Consider the following 26643-nt stretch of genomic DNA (forward strand, 5'->3'; position numbering starts at 1 on the left):
ACAAGACACACCATGGCATTTCTGACGTTAGAGAAAGAAACAAGAGATCTTAGAAAAGGAAAACAGTCACACACAAAGCATCCAGAATCAGACTTGCTTATCGCACCAGTCAGAAGCCAGCAGGAAGGAAGCCAAGAAAAATAATTTTAATATAGAATTAAGCTAAATTATGAATTACTCGCGAAGCTAGAAAGAACAAACCTTCAGATAACTTGGTACCTACATGCATCTTTCTCTGTAAAAGCTACTGCATGGTATGTTTCACCAAAATATAATAGTTAGTAGTCCATGGTATAGTGGAGGAGACACTGAACCTAGAAGGGGCAAAACCAACTCCTTGAGTGATGACGGATGTCCCTAAGAATATGAAGAGATAATGTGACCGAACCTAATAAGCTGGGGACATTCTTGGTCAATGGGAAAGCTTGGAAGTGAATCCATGGTTTAATCACAGAAGACAAAACAAATTAGTACAAAGCCTTAAAGCAATAAAATAAACTTGACTACAGTGCACCGTGTGGGTTATTTACAAATACGTGACAGTAGCTATATCAACGTAGTTATCGCTTTGGCTTTTATGTAAAAACAGATACGAACATGCTGAAAATGTAAGGAAGGAAGATGGACGGTGAAGAGTGCAGCGTAACAATAAAACTTTATCAAAACACGAGTAGATAAACCTAATCTAGAAAGAATAATGAAATGGCAGTATATACATATTTCCATAAACAACAGCAAGCAATACCAGAAGAACTGAACACAGATGCCCGAGGCAGGGCCTACAGGCAGGAGCAGATATTTTTAATAAACATCAGAGTACTATTTATCTTTTAAAATTATGTGTAGGTGTTTGATTAAAATTTAAAATGCATTATAAAAGAATATGGCCTTTACACTAAGAGTGAAGAGTGATGAGTATAAACTCTGGGGTCCATGAGAGGGCTTCCGGCATGAAGAGCATCACAAAGGGAATACACAAAAGACAGAGGGATGCTTTCCTGCCACTTCTCTTGTCACTGGAGCTGTTCCCTGTACTCCCGTGTGGACCAACCAGTCACTGGCTCCAAAATGCAAGGCAGCACTTGCAGAATGTGTACGATGCCATTTTTACATCCGTTTCTTCATAAATCTGAATTCTAAATGTATGCCCAAATACTGAAATCAAAACCTTAAAGGTGTGAAGAACTGAGCAACCAAACTCACGAGTACACTGATTATTCAGTCTGTTAAAGCCAGAAATTTACCAGTGTGTAGGTTAAAAAACAAACCAGACTCCGGATAAAACATCCAACCCTAATCTATTTCTTCGCATGTTCTCCTTGACATTCAGCACAGCTAAGGATCAGCCTGCTTCTTCATAACTCCAAAGGGGTTTCTGTGCTAAAGAACATTTACAGGACTGCGTGCTAAAGAACTAGGATTCTACCCTGGCAGATTCCGTGTGACCCCTCTTCATGACAGGCCTCATCCCAGAAAACCCCAGTTGTTAATGGTGGAAGCCAGTGCATTCTTCAGACAAGGAGGATATGATCTACACACACGTCAGCTTCTGAGGAGCCTGTTTGAACCTGGCCCGGCTACTGTAGCTACTAGGTCTGCTGTCTCCCAAGTTCCTACGAATTCTGTTTCCAGGGACTCAGAAAGCACCTTCTGAAATGACTAGCAGAATCCACTTCTGCTCCTTTTCATTAGAGGCTCCAATAGTGCATTAAGTACATTTTCTGAACTCTTTTCCAGAATTTGGTATTTCTCCATCCCTTCCCAACTTTCAGAAAATATAACACCATTTCACTGCTTTATAAATAGAAGGACTATATATGATTTTTCTCATTGTATGCTCCAAGATTGGCATCTGGCTTATACAGAGAGGCCAACTCACATTCATACAGTGACATTTCACTCAATTTGTAATTTTTAGCCAAGATTGACAACATTTTTAGAGGAAATTATACTTGAAGAAAGACACATAGGCTGAAAACAAAGAAACCCCAAGTCTAATTCACATACAATCTTATTTTAGGGACGGGGCAAGGTCACAACAGTCGGAGATAAGCCCCAGCTTTTTCTGCATACAATGGGGGAGGACACTTCTGTGTGGACCACAGAACCAGTGGGGGCACATGCATAGGATTCTGCTCATTTTCCTGATCATCACGAAATCAGAGATCTGAATCCTTGGTTGATAAGCTGGCCTCGTTTTAGAACAATAGCATAGACTTCTTTCTTTGGGGGTGTAACATCAGAATGGCCATCTTGTTAGTGGGAAATGCCATAATTCGAGGAACTATATTCCAAACACAATTTCTGGGTTCCCACAGTGATCTTACTTCCATGGTCTCTCTTACCACAGCCTGGTTACTTTTGAAACCCTAATTGTAGTCTGATTCTACTCAGTATCCTGCCAGCAAATCCTTAATTGTCTTGAAGTCATCCGAATCCTTTTCTGTTGCTGGTAACCATACCTCCTAATCGGTAATGGAATTACCGATTCCATTACCTATCCAGAGCAGAAATTCTATATGCAGTGCTCTTGACAGATGCTCCAATTGTCCATACATGTTTCCAGCCACAGAGAGCATGCTGTGTCTTGTCTGACTGTTCCTCTGATGGTTAATTGCAGATATTACAAAGCATTATCCTTCACCAAAGTGAAATATGTCTTGTTTCAACTTCTATCCGCTCTGTTGGTCTTCAGAATATCCCCCAGGAAACTGGTATTTTCTTGATAGTGTAGCTTTTAAAATAGCTTTCCTGGGCATCTGTCCTTTATTTCTGGATTCCAGAGAGAGCTGGTATCATTTTGGCCACCACCTGTCTTGGTACCCACTTCTAAAAGGAATTTGCTATGTAGCTTAGACTAGCCTTAAACCTACTAGGTAGTCCATGGTGACCTTGAACTCATAATTCTCCTTTATCAGCCTTCATAATACCAGAATCAGAGGCATGTACCACTCTGTCTGGATGAGTATATGTATATATATATGTATATGTATATGTATATATATATGTATATGTATATGTATGTATATATAATTACTTTATTTGCATACATGTATATGCAGAATAGGAGTGGTTTCCAATGTATTTGATAGTTTGAAGAAGATAAATGACATTGGATTATTCATTGTGAAATTTAAGGAAAAAACCTCTCTTTTGAGATAATTCTATCACAAAAGTTTTAAGTTTAGATCTATACTGACATTTTATCATCGTTTTTTCAATTATCTGACAATCAGGCTTTTTGGTTGTTGTTGATATATTTACTTTCTGCCAAAAAGTAAACCCACAACATCTCTCCCCTACAGAGTTAAGTTTTATATGTGGTATTTTAAGTAATAAGCTAAGTAAACCTGTAGAAAAATGTACAGTAAGACGACTGGAGATGCGCTGGGAGGATAAACCGAGGCTGGTGGGCATCGCTGACACGAGGGAAGCTGGTTTGAGAACGGCTTGTTTGCAGAACACAAAGGTCCCAGGTCTCTAAACGCCGCGTTTCACTATTATGAAGTCAGTTTTATTTGTTGCCTTAGCAGTTACTCATACCTTCGGTCCCCAAGAACTAAACTGTCTATTTACAGTAGTAATCCATTAGAGCAGTTTCAGCTCTCAGGCTTCCAACATCACACCGCCCCTGCCTGAGCACCCAGGTTTTCATGCTTCACACATCCTCCCGAGATTCAGCCTCAGAGGGTTTGTAAATCAGTTTTATAGTTTTGACCTTGCTGATGTACAATTCCAAATGGGTGACATGTTCAGCATCTCTCTCAAAAATTCTTAGCATCAGATCCCACCAGACCGAGACTGGGAATGGCAACTTACCTGTGGCATGTTCCCGCAGACCTACATCAAAGGCAAGTTTATCCGTCTGGGATCTTGACGTGGTCAAGCACGTTAGATACTGTGGAGTAAGAGCACATGAGCACATGCTAGGAGTCACACCCTTTCACCAGTTCCTGGCACTACCACTGGTTAACCTCCCACTGATGGCAAAAAGGGGTCGGGGGAGGTTCCACATTGGAAAGTTAACTGACGGGGTTGGGGATTTGGCTCAGTGGTAGAGCGGACTGAAGGAACACCCATTCAGAGCCTGCCCCACATGTGGCCCATACATATACAGCCATCCAATTAGACAACATGAATGAAGCAAAGAAGTGCAGGCAGACAGGAGCCGGATGTAGATCTCTCCTAAGAGACGCAGCCAGAATACAGCAAATACAGAGGCTAATGCCAGCAGCAAACCACTGAACTGAGAATAGGACCCCCGTTGAAGGATCAGAGAAAGAACTGGAAGAGCTTGAAGGGGCTCAAGACCTCATATGTAGAACAATGCCAAGCAACCAGAGCTTCCAGGGACTAAGCTACTACCTAAAGACTATACATGGACTGACCCTGGACTCTGACCTCATAGGTAGCAATGAATATCCTAGTAAGAGCACAAGTGGAAGGGGAAGCCCTGGATCCTGCTAAGACTGAACCCCCAGTGAACTAGACTGTTGGGGGGAGGGCAGCAATGGGGGGAAGGTGGGGAGGGGAACACCCATAAGGAAGGGGAGGGGGGGGGATGTTTGCCGAAACCGGAAAGGGAATAACACTTAAATGTATATAAAAAATACTCAAGTTAATAAAAAAAAATTCAAAAAAAAAAAAAAAGAAAGTTAACTGACATTATCCTTTTGGAAAATCTTTCTGTCTTAAATCTAAAGTCTCAAAGACGCTCTGATCTTATGGTTTAGTAGTTTCTAGGATTCTATGCAGTAAAATTGCAATATTCAATACATTTTAGTTGAAAGGTATTCCAAGAAACTTTTAATACCTTGAACTCGAGAACAATATAAATGGAACAGTAGTGACCAGCAGTGAGGAAGCAGCTGGATCAATGTTGGTTCTTCTGTTTTAGGAACTACTGTGCCATTAAGAGTACTGATGAAGAACGTGGACATAGCAAATAACTTTATTTTTATAAGATGTTAAGCCTAGAAGTCACATAAAAGAGCACATTTGTGTAATTGACATGTACACAATACTTTAATGTGCAACACACTATTAGAACGAATTCCATTGGAATAATCATAAAAATTGTGCTTGGATAAGAAGGTGGGTGGGAGAAGCTGGGAAATCAGATAGTCCCCTCCACTTCTTCTAATTAATATTTGTTAAGAACTTCATACATAAGTACTGCATGTGTTTCATTCCTGCCCCTCCCCCTCCAAGTCTTCCCACATGGCCTTCTAAATTCATGACCTCTTCTATTATTTTGGTTACACATATATACATATGTATGCATGCTTGCATGTGTACATGCATGCACACACCCTCCCCGGACATGCATATATAATTTACTGAGTCCATGTGTCCAGGACTTGGGGTTAGAGTGCCAATGTGGGACTTTGTTCTTTGAGCAGATCAGTTTTTCTCGCTTAGCAGCCGTTAGCCACCTGTAGATCTTCATCTAGGGCAGTGGTTCTCAACCTTCAATGTGTGACCCTTTGATACAGTTGCTCCTGTTGTGATCGCCATCATAAAATTACTTTATTGCTACTTCATAACTGCAAATATGCTACTGTTGTGAATCATAATATAAATATCTGTGTTTTTGAATGGTCTTCAGCAACTGCCATGAAAATGCCATTTGACCCCAAGAGGTTGTGGCCCACTGAGAACCACTGATCTAGGGGATGGGCCCCTGTGGGAATTCCCCTGGCCATGGTGCCGTATTAACTGCTACTGCTACTAGTTTTATTTGTTTTAAATCTCCTGAGTTTTTTTAACCTCTCAAAATAACATTTATCCTTTTCTGTGGATTTTGATAAGAGATATGCAGGTGAAACTTTTAGAATGTTTTTAAAAGCAGCTTAACAAAGGAAATAAACCGGGGCCTTTTCCTTGGCTTCTTTGCTAATGGCACAGTGGTATAGGCTGGAATTAGAGTGCGAGGGAAAGAAGCACAGGCGCACTTCTAGATGTCTGGCAGCGGGTGGAAAATTGTCACATTATAAAATGTCTTATTTCATAGGCTTTATTCCGAAGCCACTTTTAAAAAGCCAACGCAGAGTTTATGTTAATATGGAGTGGTTTGTTTTTTTTTATTTCCTTGAGTGAATTGAACATCTCTACCAAGCTGCTAGCTGCTAGTTTTGAGAGCCCTGGGGGGTATACTGGTTCAAGACTTATGTATTCTATCTGGGTAGAAAAACACATTTTAGGGTCTCATTTGCTCTCTACATGAGCAACAGATTCTAAAAGGTGATCACCTCTCCTTTCTAGAGAATGCCAGTAAAATGGTTCCCCAGTCAAACCTGCCCCAGTACTTAGATACAGTTTTGTTCTGCCCTTCACCATGAAGGACTAAAGCAGTGAGTGTTCAGTCTGAAAGGTCAACGCTGTACCAGCAGCGTTCAGACAAAATATGCTGCAGCAAATCAATTATTCAAGAAGCAGCTGCTGATCACGCCACAGTTCGATAGTCCAAGCTTGGAGAAGAACTTCTCATGAAGAACATGTGTAAGTGCGTGAAAATAAGCATCAGCCTCCCTATTCCCATCCCACTGCTAAGATCATATGTTGCCATGCCAACCCTTTAGGTGAGTGCTGGGGCTCTGAACTCAGGTCCTCATGTTTGTCTGCTTAGCATATCAGTTTTATTAGGGTTAGAAAATGACCATTCTTCCTTATACCAATGGCATTGAGAATTATGTACTTGGGAGTTAACAGAAAATACTGTTAGAGTCAGTTCACTTGACATGAAATTGACATCACAACATTCTTAATAACTCTCTGCAAAGCATTGGTAGCATATGCATTTTCCAAGTTATATTTATTATATTATTGCATGGTTTTCATTCCAAGCTCTTGCTTTCCAAGTTAGGCTGAATTCTTCCTATTCTAGTCTTCTGGTTTTAAATCCCTGATTAGTTATAGCCTGGACCAGTTTTCTGTGATTGCCTCATCCATTATCTTCCTCCTGCCACTGGATTAGCATAATACCTTCAAATTCTTCCAAGGACTGAAGGCCCTGGACATGACTCCATTTCTTTAGCTGTGTACAAAGTAGAGAAATGTCACACAATTCCCATTTGATTTGTTTTCTTTGTAGACTAAATAAATCAATTACTCCACAGTTCATTTGATCAGTCATGCATTCAAGACATATTTACTGGGTATCCAGTATGTGAAAGTACTGTACATGGTGGGGTTACAGTTGCTGAATTTTAAAGAAAAGGAACACCTCTTTTCCTCACTCAGTGGGTCACAGACTCAGCAAACAGAAATTGCTGGAACTTGAGGGAAGTGATAAGAGGACAACAATGGGTTGAATTATTTATATTCTGAACTGCTCTCGGTGCTCATCCTTTCTTCCTCATGAATGGTGAAAGCTGTCATCTCCATGTCCTTACCATTCCACTGAAGGAGTGCCGCAGGAGAATCGCATGCCCGTAGAGCAGGGTCCTGTGGCTACCCCCTTGTGCTGCCTGTGGGAATGAGGAAGAAAACTGTCAGCACACGCCAGCTGTGGCTTCCCTGGCAGAAAAGCAACACAATTTATAAGCAGACACCAAGAAAAATATTTATGGCAAAACTCCCAAAGAATTCATTCAAGAAGCACATGTCCAGCTGACTGATGGCGGAAGACTTGTGAGCACAGCCATGCGACATCCTTGGGCGAGGGCAGGGAGGCCTGCTGCTCTTCTCAGAATTGGCCTTTGCCCAGGATGAGCAGAACAGAAATGCAGAACTGTTCTACACTGGAAGCATGTGAAGGGGGTTGGGGGGGCTCTGCTTACCTTCCTTTGAAACTTCTCAGAAGCGGCCAGAATGAGAAAGAAACAAGTATGGAGTAACTATCGCCTAGTGCGGGAGGATAACAGGGTGGACAGCAGTGATATGCACTCTGGGGCTTGCAGTCTTTGGTTTCCTTCTGGGTACTTGTGCTTTCTGCTCACCCAACTCGAATGATCCTTTTTAATACAGACCTTACCAACCATGCCTGACTCTGAAATCCAGGACTTTAAGCAGTAACCAGTCCTGCAGAGTAGTCCCCTTATGGAAAGACCCATGTGACTGCCTTCTCTGCCCTCCTCTGCTCATTCATTTTGATGATTTGGTAGTGGTTGACTAACCAGAAGAGAGGAAGGTCAGAGAAGATAAAATAGCCCAAAGGAAATCATGCCATTGGTGCCCAAGCTTCTGACTCTGATCAACACAGTGCTATGCTGAAATGAATAACATATGCTATGAAGCAAAGGTCTAGCTTATTTCAGTTACAAGTGGGTACGGAGAACAGTCAGCTGAAATTGACAAGTAAGAACATGTTTTGGTACTTACCTAGTTCTCCTGACATCGTGCTAATTTATCTCCAGTTAGCACACTTTTTCAAAAACATACTCTTTCAAAAGAAGATGCTTGCTTTTCACAGTCTCTGTCCTCCCTAAACATGTACCAAGAGACTCCAAAGTCTGAGATAGCTACCAAGACAATTTGTGTGTGTGCGCGTGCGAGTGTGCGTGTGCGTGTATGTGTCTCTCTCTCTCTGTGTGAGTGTGTGTGTATGTGTGTGCCTCTCTGTATATGGGTGCATGTATGTGTGCATGTGTAGGCCAGAAGTGGACTTGGTTTGTCTTTATCAACCACCTTGTTGTTTTGAGACGGGATCTCTCCTTGAACTGACCAGTTGGTTGACCAGCCAGAGAGTTCCTAGAACCCTCCTGCCTCTTCCTCCCAGTGCTGAGATTATAGGCACATGCTGCCATGCTTGGATTGTACATGTTTGGGATCTGAATTCAGGTTCATATGCTTGTATAGCAAGCACTTTACCCACTGAGGCATCTTCCATGGACCACTATCAGAGTAATTTTAGCGTTTGACTTGTCTAGTCCCAAAGAATCTCTTATACACCCCATTCTTTCAGGGCTGCAGACTGGCTGCCCAAGGCACTGCCTGCAGTTTTATCCTGTCCATCCTGTCTCCTCCAGGCATGGCAATGAGTGACATAGAGGACAAGAAGCAGGTGGTGGGGAGAGAAACAGAGGTCTGGATAATAAACAATAAGTGGTTTCATCTCAATTCTGTTTGAATTGCTCTGTCAAAGATATTTTTCCCCATGTCATACAAAGTGCCAAAAGAGAAAAAAGACAAACGTGGTATATAGAAAAGAAGCTGATAACTAAATATAAATGTGGCTGTGCTCTCCCTCCCCCTGCATATAGAGATATTTAAGTGTTCTCAGACTTTAATACCATGTCGGATTACACAGCTCTTCACAATATTTCCAAATTTCATGAAATCATTTGCGCTAACTTCAGCTGTATTTACAAATGTGTCAACACCTTACATTAAAATTAGAATACTAAATCATTTCACATCTTATCTGTCTGACTGGAATTGTCCCCATGAGCCTGTATCCTTAAAACTTAACTGATGCTTCCAGTGGCTCATACTGAACGCACATACTCCCAACATGAACGAGTGACTGGATTCGGTGGCCTGCTATCACTGTGAGTCCAATTTTCCAATTCTTCTGTGTTCCCATCAGCTCTGGAATTATAAGGAACCCAGAGTTGCTGACTCTAAACAATATTATGGAGTAACGTGGGTTTCTTCTTTTCTGGTACTTCTAGAAACATTGATGGGACCTCATGTCTTTCATTATAATGCCACCAGAAAAAGAAAGGATGGCCACTAGAATTGAATGCAATTTTGTTCTGATGACCCTCACAGCCTCATGTTCTAGCTTCTGTCTCATATAAGACAGTAATTTCTTCATGCCAGAGCATTTCAGAATCACCATGCCCCCCACTTCACAGTTCTAATTTTAGTAGGCCTGGGGCTACCCTGAGAATCTGCATTTCTAACAAGATGATACTGATGCTGCTAGTCACAGGACAATTACTTTCATAGAGGATTGGACATTTCTGGCACTACTATGTCAGAGGAGTCTTCTATTATGATCATGTGTCATGGAGCACATGCTATGTATGTATAAGGTGCTTTACACACTACTACAGCATCCCCACAACAACCTGTCAAGATAGCAATGAATGTCACATTCCAGATGTGAGGAAGTTGGTACTTAAAGAAGGTATCTTGCTATATGTGTCCAGCTAATACAATAGTACCATATCTACTGGGGTTAATGATGGATCTTAACCTCATTTTTTAAAATGTCTCCCTGCAAAGGGAGTTCTTTTTTTTTCCCCTCGGAGCTGAGGACCAAACCCAGGGCCTTGCGCTTGCTAGGTTAACCTCATTTTTTAAATATGTGCACAGTGACTGCACCAATGAGAAAAAATACAGAGACATCTTTCCTGGGGCTCATATAGCAGGAATCTAATTGGCTCAAATACTATGTTGGCACAGAACACAGAATGGCACACAGGACATATATTGCTTGATATTAACTACTGTTGCAATGATAATATCCCCATTTTACAGCTATGTGAACTGACACATATATTAAATCACGTGCTCAAAATCAGACAGGTCCTGAGTGCAAAGTCTGGACTTAACAAAGGGTATTTAACCATGCACCACAGTATTTTCTTTTCTATAGTGAGGTAGGGGAGATGACATTAGCTGAAAATAAAATCAGGTTGCATGTAAAAACACCATGTATATTAAAGAAGTGAAGCATAGAGTTTTGAATAGACCAAGAGGGTAAAGAGCATGTGTTACAGAATGTCTCTAATGCAAAGGCAAACCAACCACAGACCTAACATACAGATGGCCAGAAAGAGACAACACAGGTAGACTGTGTCTTAGGAGTGTGAGTCATACATGAACATTTGCAGCCATTCAGTAGTTAGTGCGTTGCCCGTGGACAGGAAGAGCTGGTACAAAGAAGAATGGGGAGACAGGATAATCAAGACTCACTTCTCACTGTATGGACTCTGTTGCACAGCCATCAGGACACCATAGTAGTTTTGGAGAGGATGGTGTCACAGTCAAAACTGTATCTTAGGAAGGGAAGTCAGAATAGATGGAGGAGTCCAGCAGGGGCAGCAAGGATTACTCTCTCACTTGGTCTCTTTGACATGGGAATCAGGGAGTGAGCAAACAAACTGGGGAGAAATGCAGTTCTTTACTCCTTCCCCTCAACCAATCTAAAACAAAGCCTGGTATCACTTTAAAAAGCATCCTTCAGACAAATCTCAGTCACCCACTGCTCCTTGTCCTTGAGACCACATTGTGTCTCATCTGGCCTATGGTAACAACCTCCAAAATGTGCCTGCTTGAGTAAGTTGCGGGTTAATGTTACAGCCAAAGTCATTCTGTCCAAAGCTGTAAACCACAGCTCTACTTTCTTGCTACAAACCCTCCAGTGCCTTGCTATCAAGTTAGAAGTCTGATGCTCCTGCTATAGCATCCAATTCTCTTTATCAGGACTGTAAATTATTCCCTGAGAGGCCACACAGTGACTATGTTAGGTTCTATGATCCCTCTCACAGTTGGCAGTCACACCTCACATAGTTTTTAAAAAGAATTTGTTCAAAATTTATAAGGCATTTTTACCTTAGCATATGGTACAAATAGATACTCAGGCTGAATTTGACTGCCTGTCACCAAAACTTACCCTACCTGAGCTGGCCCCCTTACACCACTCTGACTTCATGTATCAGAAACACATTCCCCTTTGCTTCTGACTTCTAGCCATTCTGACAGCTCTACACTTCTTAGATAATCTGGCTCCTACCACATGCCTTTCTTTCTCCTCAGGATGCCTTCCATTGTTCTCACAGCCTACTTCTACCTTCTATTCACTTCTCCAACCAGAACGTCTCACTACAGAAGTCTCCTCCACCACTCTTAACAAGAAGACAGTTTCTCTCCATCACTGCCTTCTGCTTTATTAGGAGTTGATGCTAATTCATAAGTTAATTTTGTTATGTATCTGTTCTTCCTTCCCCTAGAAATAAAGCAACCTCCATGATCATTCAAACTGAAATGTTGTGTCTCTGTTATTTCAATGCCATTTGTATCAGTATCAGATGAATTGGAGACACCACATAATGCCTAGATGAATGAATAAGCAATTGGTGGATGTTGCCCTTGGGACTTCATTTTGCATATAAAAAAAGAGGCACAGGGAATTTAAAAAGCTTCCCATGGTTGCCTTGAAAGTATGAGTTGGAATCTGAACTTGGCGCTAAGAACACATTCTCTGAACTCTCTTGATATCAGCTCTGGACTAGTACTTCAGGAAAGACATCACATCTAAGGGGCAGTAAAAATTATTAAAAATCCAGGCCTGGGGTTTCTATCCTGCCTTAGGTTATTAAGTTCCCAGATAAAAAACTTGCATATATATTTACAATATGCCCTAAACAACACAAGAGCTGGGCAGCTGCCTATTCTCCATGCCATTAGAACCTACTTTCCTATCAATAACTATTTACTATGTCCTATCAGATCTGCTCTCAACTCCAATTGGCCAGCCCACCTGGCCACATTTTTATGGCTCAGCTAACCCATGACAGTGTCTCCTTCTCTCCTTCACGTTCTTCTTCCTTGTGGTCCCAAGCTTGGAAAACCTAAATCCTACCTACATCTTTTCTGTCCAGCTATTGGTCATGGGCATCTTTGCTTACCAATCACAATTAACTGGGGGCAGGGTCACTCGGTGTCCTCCTGCAGACTCTCCTACCTTTGGGGCAACCAGTCTTAGGGGCCCCAAATTAGCATTAGAATACAAGCAGCAATAGGCCAAACCACTTCAAGGTAATGCCTACACCTCAAGGCTGTGAGACGTCCTTTGGGTGGTATCATACCTGCCATGATTGTCTTTGAATGTCACCACTGGCAGAGAGATGGAGATACTCTGTGATATTAGGGTACACCAGGGAAAAACTGATAAAGGAAGGCTCGTTTCTATGTCTAGAGGTAGAATGTTGTCCTAGAAACTTAATTCAATCACCTCACCTATAATTTCAAGATTAATGTTCAGTAATGACAGTTTTTGCAATTTCCAAATAATGATTAAACCAGAAATCACAACTATGGAGGCAGAAAGTCTGCCTTCTATCCAGCCAGGAATATACTTCAAGACTGTTACATATCTAAACCAACTTGTTCTGCGATCTGAAATGCACATTTCTACTTTGGGGGCCCCTAGGCCCTAAGAAGCATTCTAAGAAGACCACAGGATGACTCTCTGTTGAATCTATCATGACCAACCACATTTCAAGGGATATATATATATATATATATATATATATATATATATATAAAATTGCAAGACACAGAAGAGGTATTTGCACAGCACAGAAGGTATGAAGTTCCCTTGATAAAAGAGAGCTAAATAATAATGGTGCCTTTTAAATACAGGACAATGAATAAGCTAAATAAACAAAATGAATGGCAGGAATAAGCTAAAGCAGATAACCCCACAGGGTCAGCTAGAAAGGCTCAACTCATGACTATTATACATTATTGAGATTTAATAGTCTGCTTGTGTGAGTAGAACCTTTAAGGATAAACAAGAGTCATTATTGGGTAAAATTTCAGATACACGGTGGAAAGGTACCCTGAGGTATTCAGAATGACAAAGGAATATTTGTAATCGTTTATTCTCCACAATTTCACTTATAGCTCTTGTGTAGTTTCAGTTAAGAGAGTAGCTTGTAGTTCAACAGAATTGTTAGTGAAATTAATGTTGAAATGTGAACAGTAAGAAATTTTGGTTCTGCAAGGGAACTTTTATAAAGTGCCTTTAAGCAAAATTGGCTAACACAACCTGCTCCAGAGTCACAAAGAAGCACATTGCAGACATGGGCAGTCTGTACAGATCTAACAATGTGATCCACAGTCTTTAAGGAGGCGGTTCCTGTACAGAGAGAGGCAGAATTAAGCCATGTCTCCTGTGTGTGGCTAGGTTGATGTCATCATGCAGGTGACAAATCAGACAAATTAGGTCAAGGCCCTGATTGGACAGTAAAAAACATAAGGTGGGGACAAAAGCTTTTGTAAGGTGGGAGAGAAGGAGAAGGGAGGAGAATCAAGATGGAGATGGGGAACGATGACCCAGATCCAGGTGGTTTTGAATTGCCAAGGTAGCTGGGATGGATTTCTGTAGGCAAATTTATCTCATCTAGGTGGGCAGTCTATATCCTTATCAGTTGGTTGTAAGTTTACTGTGTGGATGTATTATGGATTGAGAATTTAACATAAATTTGATTGTTGGATTAATGTTTGTTGAGTCTGGGTTTTACCAGGTTGCTGGAACCAAAGAGTTTGCAGCTAACAGAGAGCCACCAGATACTAATTAGAGATAAATTATAGATAGCTCCAGTGACCCACTGGAGTGAGGGCATGACTGCCAGGGCATGTGCGGAAACCAGTACTGCTCCTTTTTTATTTTTACTGCAACACAAGTATACAATAAAATAGTCTACACCTATTGCTGATGTAATAGTCAAGTACATCCTAGAACTTGCCTGTGCTCTGAAGTAACATGAGCATTCAAAGGAAACAAAAGGCAGATAAGACTCTATCCAAATCAATGAGCACCAGAAAAGCAGAGACTGAAACACTTAATAGACTACACAAAGCTTTTGTATCACAGTGACAAAGGCTCATATCTCACTGAAATGTGGTAGAAAACCAATCCTTGCCTAAAGAAGTAGGCAAAAGCTATGCATAGATGATAGCTAACAGGATGAAGTGAAAACATGTGGACACACTGGAAAATTTCTTTCAACAATGAAAGAAGTTGCAATCCTATGATTTTGGCTATATCACTTTATATCTACAAAATGTGCAAAATCTGAAGGAAAGATGCTGTATGAATGGTAGTCTAGCCGATGCAAGCCTGAGTGTGGTAGCACCCAGTATAACCCTTTGCTACACAATATGGTAGTATGTAGAAAGAGCCACAAAGACGTCTATAACCTCTGCCATAGTAATTTTACTTCTGGGAATAATTCAAAAGGAGGCGAGGGCCTTACAATGGTTGCAAGAAAGCTGAAGGGAGCCTGACAAGAATCTAAATACGCAGCAGAAATTATCTAGTAAATCATGGGAATTCTTTAGGATGTTCTAGCTTGCAGCCATTAAAGGTTGCAATCACCAGGGGTAGGCAGAAACAGAAAATGTTATGATACGCTTTTATGACAAGATGCAGGATGCAAAGCATTTTCAAGTACTGCTTATACATACACAAAAATGATGAGAAAATCTATAAAAGTGAAATAGCCAGGACATAGAATATGGCTTAGCCAGACAAATGCTTGCCTTGTAAGCACAAGAACCAGAGCTTGATCTCTGGAACCCACACAAACCAGGCTGCATGTGATACCGAATGGTTATAATCTTAGTGTGGGGAGTTAGGGGAAGGCAGAGTTCTGGGGCTTGCTAGACAGCCAGCATGCCATGCCTAGTGTGTTTCGTGTTTTATAAGAATCCTTATCAATAAGTAAGGCAATTGATTAATTAATGGTGGATAGTGTCTGAGGAACAACACCTAGGTTTTCCTCTGGCTTCCAAATGCATGTGCATGTGTATTTGAACACACACATTTATGTATGTACACCTGCATACACATGTCCTCATCTACTCATGAAGAGGCACACACATGCACACACATACATATACACCTGCCCATACACATACTCACACACATATGAACATGCAGATGCATATGCATGTTCAGCTGCATACACAGGTACTCACCCACACATGAACATTAAGGCATGAATGAATATACACATGCATGTGCACCAGTACACACAACTGATTAACCAGTCATGTTCATGGTTGCAGAACATGTACTGTATCCTGCTTTAAATTTTTCTTTACCACTCTTACTGAATCACCTTTTCAATAAAATTCATATGTGTGTGTACAAGGGAACGGCATGCTACATATATGTAAAGAAATGTACTTCTGTGAACATACTTTGTTTATTTGTAACCCTAAACTGCTCAAGAGTGCAGTTTATTTACCAGATGTCCTCAGTAAACGACTCAGCCTGAAAGGCAGACGGGGCTGCGGTGCTACTCTGCTTGGTTTTAGACACTGGCTAATATATACTCTAGAATGCTATGCTCCAATCCGGTGTCACACGAAGACCTCAGAGAGAAAGTCTCCTTTGCAGACACATGTGCCATCCTTATTTTATTTTTCCCCCGAGTCTCAGCTCCAGATTCTGCAGGGGAAAATCTCTTGTCATGAGGAGCCCCTCAACTATGCATGGGACCCAACCCATTAACTTCTCTGAATCTGCAGGTTCCTGTCTTTGGATCCCTCTCTAGTTTCTGAGGACTTGCTTCTCCACAGGTCTGTGTTGCTCAGGGTTCCCCTGTGCAGTTAGCAGATGACAGACTTGTCTACAGCTACAGGCCTGAGGAACACCAAGTCCGGCCAGACTCCCAGACTTCAGTCCATCAAGCTGTCTTCTGTGAGGAAGAGAGAGATAGGAGTGAGCAATGCCTCTTCAGGTCTGAGGATACCAAAGGAACCAATGAGAATTTTCAGGTCTCAGTCTGCGGGTGAGTACCTGTGTATGCAGCTGAGCATGCATATGTGTCTGCATGTTCATATGTGCCTGGGTATGTGTATGGGCAGGTGTGTATGTATGTGTATGCATGTGTGTGTCTCTTCATAAGTAGATGAGGACATATTTAGCCTGCAAATGCCTAGAAACCAGAACAAGTATTCCTCTCTAGTTACAGTGAAAGACAGATGTTGCTAAAACACACTAGAACCCAGAAAGCACATTTCATAGACAGGAGGGACATTAGCACAGGTTAGTATGACTCATGATTAGGAGCCAGAGCCAGAAAATGAGACAACAGAAGTATTTTACAGGAATCATAATTTCATCCTAAATCTGCGTGAACTCCAGGGAATCCAAATAAAGGGCACTTAACTTTCTTCTTCTTCGCTGTCAGACCCTCCACTCAGCTATGGAACTGCCCAACTCTGTAAGATATTCTCTCCCTTCCAAGGTTCTCTATCGTGGAGAATCAAAACGTGGCACGAGAGTAGACATCCATTTGCAATTTTCCACTTTGATTTTCTGCTCACTACAGTTGAGCCTGAGATGCTCGCTGCAGAAAGCAATGGGATGGAATCCTAAACTGTTTGCTCCTTCACCTGGGGCACATCAGTCAAAGCAGAGCTAACTAGCCCTTTCCAGCAGTGGTTCTCAACCCGAGAGTTGTGACCTCCATAGGAGTCACATAGTAGATATCCTGCATATCAGATATTTATATCATGATTCATGACAGTAGCAGAATTACAACTGTGAAATAGCAGTGAAGTAATTATATGATTGGGGTCACCACAACATCAGGAACTGTATTAAAGGGTCACAGCACTAGGAAGGTTGAAAACCACTGCTTTAGACAAAGGTACTTGAAAGAAGGCCTTCATATTCTGGGCATCTTCCAGGGCCTCTTAGGATACCAATAACAATCTAAACCATGAGGCAGAATTTTAATGAAGTTCTGACAAGAGGAAGAAGGTACAGCTCAGCTTCCTGAATCCCGCATTCAGAGCCTTCCCACTTAAGGTTAGCTGATGTGGAAGAATCATTAGGCTAAAACATACCTACAGTTACAATGGATGCTGCGTGTAAGGGGGAAAGGTCTAAGGTGACCACGATTCCATCTGTGTCTAAGGTGTTGTCCCAAAGGCAGTAAGGTGACTATGATTCTAGGGAATCTCACCTCTCTCGCCCCAGTGCTGTCTCTCACTGTCCCTTCATATGACAACACTGACGACACCTTGAAGACAGTGTACAGAGGCTGGTCTCCTATAACTTCCATTATTTTTAGATATAAGCATTTACTGCTGAACAAATTCAGCAATCTTCCCCAATTCATGCCTGCCAATATATGTCCCATTCACCATCCTCCCGCTTTATAGCTCACTGAATCCAGCCAACCCTTCCTCTTGAAAGCACCTAGGATAATGTTTCCTGGAAAAGAAGGTGGTCGGAGTATTTAGTTCATGTCATTAATTTTATAATATAATGAAAGCATTTTAAGACAGTAGAGACAAAGGCCAGAGTCTAATGTAAGAAACTGAGAATTCTGGGTCATTAGTGTCAATGGAATGTGGATATGAAAGTAAAGGAGTAAAACAATTTTAACAAAAAAGTAATTGGTTCACTTCTTTCCAAAGTATACTTGTCATCAGGCACAGAAACACAACAGCATAAGCAGGCTCTTTCAGGATGCCTACCTGGCATTCGTTATGCTTGGGTGTGGTCTATGGGGTAAGGTCTATGGGTCACTTAGAGACTCGTGATGTGGAGACAAAATTGGTTCTTCCTCTGAAACCAAATGCCCTGAGAAGGAAAAGCCCCTGGGTGCTGTACTCTTAAACCCTGATGGCATGACTAAAGGCAGTTAAGGAATTGTCCACATCTTTAAAGTTTTGGTTGGCAAAAGCATGGTGATAAAGCACATGCGTATTAGGTCTGAAGCCTTGGGTTCAAGTCCCAAAGCCAACAAACAGTTTGACCTCCAAGCATTGCAGTAGCTTTGTGCAGCCATTTTCGTATCCCCTGTCCTGAGCTACTATGGCCGGCGAAATGGCACTGAGATCCGTGGTAGTAGGCCTGGGTTGTGACAAGGACTATGTATGAACCAGGAGGTGCATATCGTTCACCAGTGGTGAGCAGGAGGCTGCTTGGGTTGGCTCTTCTAAGATGCTGCCACACTTTTCTCTGAGCATACAAGCTACAGAGAAAGCAGACTGCTGGGATGCCGCTCTAACACACGGCTCTTACTGTGGCACCTTTAGAAAAAACGAACTGACAGGAGACATTTGTCAAGGTATTGATGACATTTATACTGATGACAAGTATACTTTGGAAAGAAATGAGCCAATTACATTTTTATTAGAATTAATTTTCCCCTTTCTTTCATATCTAACAAATTTTTTAGAAGCAGATACTGCCAAGTTCATTCTTCACATGAAAGGATCCATCAACCAGATTTGCTTTTAGTTACAGCCCTGGTTCTTAGATGAGCTCCTCATACTTAGAGCATTGGTGAAATAGTGGGCCAGTGCCATGCAGGGTGAGGACCACGAGCTTTGCCCAATCATTTCCTTTTTTATGAAATTTAATGCATAACCAATATTTCCTTCTAAGAATCTAACATTGTAAGGACCATGAATTGAAAAATTTTAACACTTTCTCTATCATTTTCCCTACTAAAGCATTAGTTTGTCTCAGGAATTGACAAATTTAAAAACGGGAGTAAATTTTTATAACAAAGCACTTACTACTTGCACTCAATGAGTCCTACTGTGTGCAAGAACCTCTCTACCCATTCTAAAGCACCTCAAACTAGCTATCATTTGCTGTCTGACTCTTCCTTTCTTTTCTGAAGTTCTTACAGATACTGTTTACCTTTTCTTTTCTAAGCATCCTATACCAACAACTATTCTATATTTCCCATCCTTCTGTCCGTGCTGCCCTCGCCCCACTATGATCTTGCTGCATAAAGATAAATTCATGCTGTTTTCTCTACATTGATGCAATACACCTGGACCCAACTTCATATTCCTGAACAAAACAGCTTGAGTTCTCCTAAGGGTACAGCAAGTGACATTGGGTGAAGAAATTTATTCTCTGAGCTCTGTGTACATAGATCCTACAGATGAAAGATTATAGAGGAGTAGTCCTGGATCCCTGCTATAGGCCAAAGTCCCAAGAGAACTTTGCACAAAAACAAAACAAGCGAAGTAACCCAAAAAGTAGACCACTTTCCTAAGATTTTGACTTCATGGATCCGTAGTAGGCCTGTCTCTCGTTGTGATTCTTATTCTGGGATGATGGTGGGAGAGATATGTGTATACTAAAGCTTAACTATAGCTCTTCATGCATGGCAGGGAAATGCTCCACCATTAAGTTGCATTCCTAGAGTGATTCTCAGGTTCTCACAGCCATGCTCAAGATTCACACTTCTAGACCTTTCGAAGCCATTCTGGACCCTTCGTCCATAGAATTAGCATGACACTTGGCAATTAGTAAGTACTCTACTCTCAGAAGATTCCGTTAGACCCATGATGGATTTCTCCAGAGCTCTAAGGATGTAATAAAGTAATACTATTGCTTCCCACTGGCTTTGGTAATTTTAGAACTGGAAATTACATCCTCCCTGCCATTGTCTCACCTTTGTTGCCACACGTGTGACACAAGAAAATGCACACAGCTCTACTATAAAGTCTATATGTTGGGAGGGCTCAAGACTGCTCTGTCTTGAAAGAGGAAGAGTTCCAGCCCTCCCTTAGCTCCCTTGGTCCACACAGCCTCACCGCATTAGCCGTCATCTGGACCCTTGTCTATCTGCCTCTGGTGCAATCTGAGCCTTGTTCCTCACCCCTGTACTCCTCAGAACCAAGAGAGAGGTGGAGAAGGAGTTGGGAGAAGAGAGTGGATTAGGAGACAAGAATCGGCATTGACACACGCCGCTCCCAATTCTGGAGTCAGTTGCCCCTGATCTACTGCTGTCACTCTGGCTTCTGTGTCTTGACGGTCCCAGGCCTTCCTCAGAATTCTGCACCCTCCTCTACTCTCCTCCACCTCTGTCTGTGTCTGCTGATACCTCTCTGGGTCGTAAATGATTTAATACTTAGGCAGTCCTTTCACTGGCTTTTCTCAAGAGCCCCCTTCGAGAGACCTTGTTTAGAATCAAGTGTTCCTTTCACCACCTAGATCTTCTGTCAGAGGGGGAAAAAAATCCCACTTCATTTTAAAAACAATTTTTCTCTACATCTGAGTGGAAGCTGGGACTAGAATAGAGCACACACCATCGGATCTATTTTCTCCCCATTGTGTAAAAGGGGAATTTATCAAACTGACACGGGGAGGGTAGCATACTGGCCTGATAACAAATCCCGACTTCCCCAAACCATGGGCCCTCAGGGCTTTGTTGCAAGAGAAGAAGGCATTTTAAGTGGCATTCCACAAAGCTCCCAGGGAGTGGGAGACCTCCTTACAGATACCATTGCTCATAATTTTGGGGAATTTAAAAGATTTCTATAAGTTTAATGAAACTAAAAATCAGTTGCATTCATTTGCCTTTCAGTTTTGTTTTGTTTTTTTGTTTGTTTGTTTTGTTTTGTTTTTGTTTCTTCATTTTCCCTTTTCACTGGAGGGGGGGAAAGCAAGTCAGTTCTTTCTAAATGAGCTTTGTGGTTCCTAATAATGCAGTGTGATAACTTGATTCTGAAAAGAGCATTGTGGCAGTCACTTCTTACTGATTGGGGTCTCCAGAAACTCAAAGAATAATCACATGTAGGCTGAAAGCAGTAGTAGATAGGTATCCCTCAGGAGAAGCAGATCTGGAGATGGACAGACTGGAATGAAGTAGGCTACTCCTTTATCTGGCCATCATCCCACTGCCCTGTTATTGATATATACCAATGGTTGTGCATATAGCTTGAAGAGTCAAGAATGGATGTCCGCCTTGCAGTTCCACCCTAGACGACCATGTCAGAAGACCGGAAGATGGAGAGGACCACAGAAATGCTGTTTATTAAATGAATGGAGGACTACAACATAGTGTGCCATGACTATGAACCACAAGATATTGGCCGTCTGAAAGAGAATATACTGTCTTATTAGGTTTTCATATCTAAACAAGGTGTGGGGAAAACAGAGGCTAGAGAAATATTCTATTTATCACTGTGAATGACACATCCCATGTTCTTTACACAAAGTCCTATGCTGCCATTAAGGAGAGTTAGGTAGTCTTTCCTTGATTAGAGCAAATTTCCTCCAATCTCACACTAACTGGGTTTGGCCTAAGACTGCTAAGGATGCAGGCATAGATAGTGCCAGAATTTAGCCCTAAAATTAATCTCAGTGAAACAAACTCTGAGACATTAAAAAGTGTCTCAATTTCTTTCTTGTAAAAGTTGTCATCCTTCACTATGACAACTTTTATCTGGCATCAATGGGAGGGAAGGCCCTCAGCCCTGTGGAGGCTCGATGCCCCAGTGTAGGGGAATGCTAGGGTGGTGAGGCGTGAGTAGATGGGTGAGTGGGGCAGCTCCCTCATAGAAGCAGGGGGAGAAGGATGGGATAGGGGGTTTGTGGAGGGGAAACTGGGAAGGATGATAATATTAGAAATGTAAGTAAATAAAACAACCAATAAAAAAAGAAAGAAAGAGAAAGTTGTCATCTTAAAAACACGCACTTGCTTAGATCAAGCACAGAGGAACTGGGAATGTAAAATAAAATGGTGTCTGTATTTTGGAATATATATTAAGATACAGAAGAAAGAAAGATGGTACTGATTGTCCAGAGGATGGCATATTGTGAAAAAATGGCCATGGTGGTGAACATGGAGTTTCCAAGTGAAATCCTGTAGCAGTGTTCTTCAAACTCTGCTACTCCCACATTGATGTTATTTTCACATGACTAGATTACAAAATAAAGATACCAATTAGAAAGGCTATTTGGGAGGTGAAAGAATACTGTGGAGTGCGCTTTAGTCTTGACACTAAGTTTGCTAACATGGTGACCTGGCTTGCCTCTCGTTGGTGGTTTTTGTTTTTGTAAAGCCAGTCTGGAATACAGCAGGTGCTCCCGCTGATACAGAGGGCTGTGCAAGGTCTCCTGGGCTACAAACGAAATGGTGCGATGCCAGCTGGACCCTGCTTCAGGAGATACAGAACACTAGGGATGTCATATAATCTGACTCAGCGACTTCCTGCTTAGCAGCCCCTGGGGTGTGTAAGAAAAATAAAATTCTGGATTTAGCCTGAAGTCCTCTTCCAAGATCAAGTTTCTGCCTATAAAGCAAATCTCACAGATATTTACTCTTTGTGCTTTGGAGAGATGCATATCTGTATGCGTGTGAAAAACGTGACCATCTGCAGTGCATGTACCTCTGTGCTGAGGTAAAAGGATGTGCAGAAAAATTGAAGTAGCCGTTACTGAACAGAGCATGGGAGTTAGGAAACATGAAAATATCTTTTTGGCGCATGTCTTAACATACAGCAATGAAAACATCACCCTTTAGAAGGATGGACTTCAGGAACTAATTTTTAAAGTAAACACAGATTAGGAAAAGTAAAGATAATGTAGGCTGTTTTTCTTCTGTTAGAATTGCATTTTAATAACAGAGTCCAATAAATGAAATAGAGGGATAGATACAAACACATTTCCTCTGTGCAGGTGGATAAGTTCAGAAATGCCATCTTTCTAACTGTCGAGAGATATTATTATGCACTGGAAAAAACTGTTTACATTTGGAAAAAACATTAAAGTCAAGCCAATATATTTAGGCAAGACTACATAATTATGGACTGACCGACAAAAAGGGAGTTGCAGGATAATACAGCATTTGAGATTCCTGCAAGTAAAACTGATGGTTCAAAAAGCCCGCTAGAGTTGGGCCTGAGAGAATCAGGGATTTAGCACTATGAATTGGCTATTTTCCAGTGCACTGGGAGCAGTAGAATCTAATAAAAATCTAATAAAAATTACAGATAAATCGATACAGTTAGAGGTGAAGTCAGCATAGTCTAAGTGGCTCCACACGAGGAGAGAGACAAGCATGTGGAAAGGATTTGCGTTATTGGAAAAGATTAGGGTTATGAGAAAGGGTGGGAGGTCCATTCAGTAGGTTCATCTGATACTTTTTTCTGGAACAAGCCTGGGAATATCACAGAGCCACTGTTTCTACCACTGATATTGGCTGAAAATAGCAGCAAATCACGTATTGAACCTTGGTTTTCACACCTATGAAACTCATCCAAACAGATGCCCATAGGAGCAATGGATTGGGAAACAGCAGTTCATTCACTTGGCAAGCTGGGTCCTGGTAGCTACACTTCTCCCAGGCTTTCAGAATCATCCCTGGGCTACAGCTATCATAACAGAGAGGCTGGATATAAATGTGGGGTCAAGACTAGCCCCAAAATTGATAACAACAGAGCAAAAGGTTTTGATATGCCATACCACTGAATATCCTCCCTCTATCCCCCAGTGTTAGGAAGCGGCCCATTTCTAGACTGAAAGAATATATACGCATTTGAGCCGCTGGATCATTAATTCTGGAATCCAGGTAAATTCTAAACTTGGATCAGCGTTTGGAGATAGTCTCTACTAAGCTGGCATGGAAAAAGCCCATGGGGAAGATAAAATGTAAAATTGTCAGGGTAGCAAAGAATGGAGACACAGTTGTTCAGGCTCTGGGACGAAATGTCTTCCTATCCTCTGCGGCTGTGCTCTGAACTGCAGAGCAGAGCAAAACCTTTCATTTCAGAAAATCAACACCACAGCCTTCTCTGCATGGCTGACTCAGTAATCACAGTTGAGTTATCTGCACCTATAAAAAAAATGAAATCTGGAAATTTCTGTACTTAAGAAATAACTGAACGTTTCTAAAAACAAGCCATAATTTTGGAAAACTATAGAGATAAATACACAGAAAAGCAGTGTGTTCTGCTCGACGTCCTCATAGCAAAGTTATGGAAACAGCAATATTTAGGGGCAGTCCCACCACGGATCTACCTCTCCTGCACCTTCCACACCCAGAGAGCAGGACTCAGGCAAGCGAGCAAGGAAAGGATCTTCTAAAGCAAACTCCCGACGACCCATGCTTAATTTTCTCCTTTGGAACAAAGCTTTATTTTGTCCTGACACCTTCTGCTCCCCCTTGCATCCGCAGCCCAGGCTGAAAAGGAAGAACAGTTAAAAAAAACACCTAATGCTAGCTTTCGCCTCTGCAAACAGCCAGGCTCGCCTCTGCAGACCAGGGCTTAGTGTACACCCGGGGTCCTCTAGGCCTTCTGGGATTTATTTCTGCTGCCTTCCCACTGTCATTCACCATCTCAGATGCTTGCACGTTCTCCAGATAGACAGTGAGGACTAGGGAATGAGACACTTGCCACAGGTGACCAGTGACGATTACACTGCCCCGCTGGGATCCGGGACTCTCTGGCATATTAAGCTAATTTTTGTTTACTCAAATATCCAAATTGGTGTTTTAACTAATCTTTTGCAAATCAGAAGTAAGCTATTTTCTCTAGTTCAGTCAAATTCTCTGCAAATATATAATTTAAACTCTGGTAGCTATTAAAAATGAATGACACGATGAAAGAAACTGTCTAATAAATAAGTGGAAGGGCTTCTATTTTCTTAGGGTTTCTTGAATTCCAAATGCACTTCACTGGTAAAAGGTAAGCAAGTATCATACTTAGATTGTCTTTAAATCTGCATATCTAATAAATTACAGTCATGATTTCTCCCGATGAGGAATCCGGTTTCTGCAACCCATGTTAGTACTGGCCATCCCACACCCCACCACACCAGTTACTTATCTTTAATTCTACAGAATCTCTAATGAAAACATATCGAGGTTCTGGAAAACAAGTTCAGATACCCACATTCTTGTTTGTCCTCTATGAAAGTTTAAGAGATATATTTAAATATTTTTGCCATGAAAATATTTTTACAAGCAAAAGAAAAACACCCATGTTAATCAGAAAGCCACCCTTTCTGAGATAGTGATTTGAGGAAGCTATACCACCAGCATTTCAGTACCACAGCAAGAATGGCAAGAGCCCCAGGGTTTTTGTAACAACTAGCAAAGCTAAATGTTATCATGGTTACACGACACCATCAGGACCACATAAGCGTACTGGGCTTATGTGCGGTGTTAACGTCAGCAGAGGATGGTATCATCACAGAACAGGCAATTACACTGACACTGCAGCAAGGATTACAAAGTAGAAGATCTCAGAAGATCTGGAGCTTTAAAAATTGTGTGCCTTCTTTTTTTCACTTGAAAATGTTTCTATGAGGATATGAAGAAATGTAAAAAGCTAGTTAACCTTAATGGCTCTTCTTAATTGCTGACATTAACATTTAATTGTTCTGTTTGGGTCACTTTGGGAGATAGCACACGAAAAACAAAAAGAATACCAAACTAGCTTTTTTCATTTTTATTATGAATTCCAGCCTCATGGATGAGCAGAGCTGGAGTTGCATAATAGTACCAGGAGTCAGAAGCATCCAGAAGCTTGAATGAAAGCAAGGCTGCACACTTCCGTCATCTCACCAAGCTGAAAACCAAGGACACAAACTCTCTAGACCATATCAAGAAGAAAAAAAGGAAGAAACTTTGAAAGCGACATTCGATATCTGGAAAGGGAAAAATATGACAAAAAATAAAACCAAACCATGAGTCCACAGACAAGCTGTTCTCCCAGTTCCACAGCAGTGGTAGAATAAGGTGCCTGGCTGGGATTTCTAAGTGTGCAGCCACCTCTCAGCTCTACAAGACTGGAATGTGTGGTGCAGTTGTGTTTTATTTTTAAAACAGCAGAAGCACAGAGAATGGAAATGCCCGGAACATTTAACAAGTAGAAGGCCCAGGTCAGTACAAATACAGCTGGAGTCAGTTGTCCATGCAAAGTACATGTATATTAAGGAGGTAAAAACATACCCATTCCGAGAGGTCACTGAGCTAGCAAGGTAAGAAACAAAACAGTGAATGGATATCTTAGTGAGCACAGGGTTTGATGAAAGCTTTCAAATCATCTGAGGAACCGGCTGAGGCTTACTATAGAAACCAGAAACAGACCACGGTGAGAAGGATGTGGGCCGAGACATCCAAGCTGGAGACTATATCATCCCAGCTAGAATAAGAAGCAGTATTACATGTGAGCGTATGCTGTTAC

The 26643-nt window shown here is 41.6% G+C and overlaps 1 protein-coding gene across 4 annotated transcripts in view; it reads right to left on the bottom strand.

The window, feature by feature from the left end:
* Ryr3 (ryanodine receptor 3) overlaps positions 1-26643 on the bottom strand; it is a 528612-nt gene that overhangs the window by 298849 nt on the left and 203120 nt on the right. For all 4 annotated transcript variants that reach the window (XR_004388016.1, XM_032903887.1, XM_032903885.1 and 1 more), the window contains exons 4-5: positions 7395-7469; positions 3820-3898 (exon numbers count right to left, since the gene is read on the bottom strand). Coding sequence is in view for 3 of the 4 variants with exons in the window: in XM_032903887.1 (XP_032759778.1) it covers positions 3820-3898; positions 7395-7469 (154 nt within the window). In the remaining variant the exon portion in view is untranslated. The remainder of the gene's footprint in view (positions 1-3819; positions 3899-7394; positions 7470-26643) is intronic.

Source organism: Rattus rattus, chromosome 5 (genome assembly GCF_011064425.1).
Source record: "Rattus rattus isolate New Zealand chromosome 5, Rrattus_CSIRO_v1, whole genome shotgun sequence".
Lineage (NCBI taxonomy): Eukaryota > Metazoa > Chordata > Mammalia > Rodentia > Muridae > Rattus > Rattus rattus.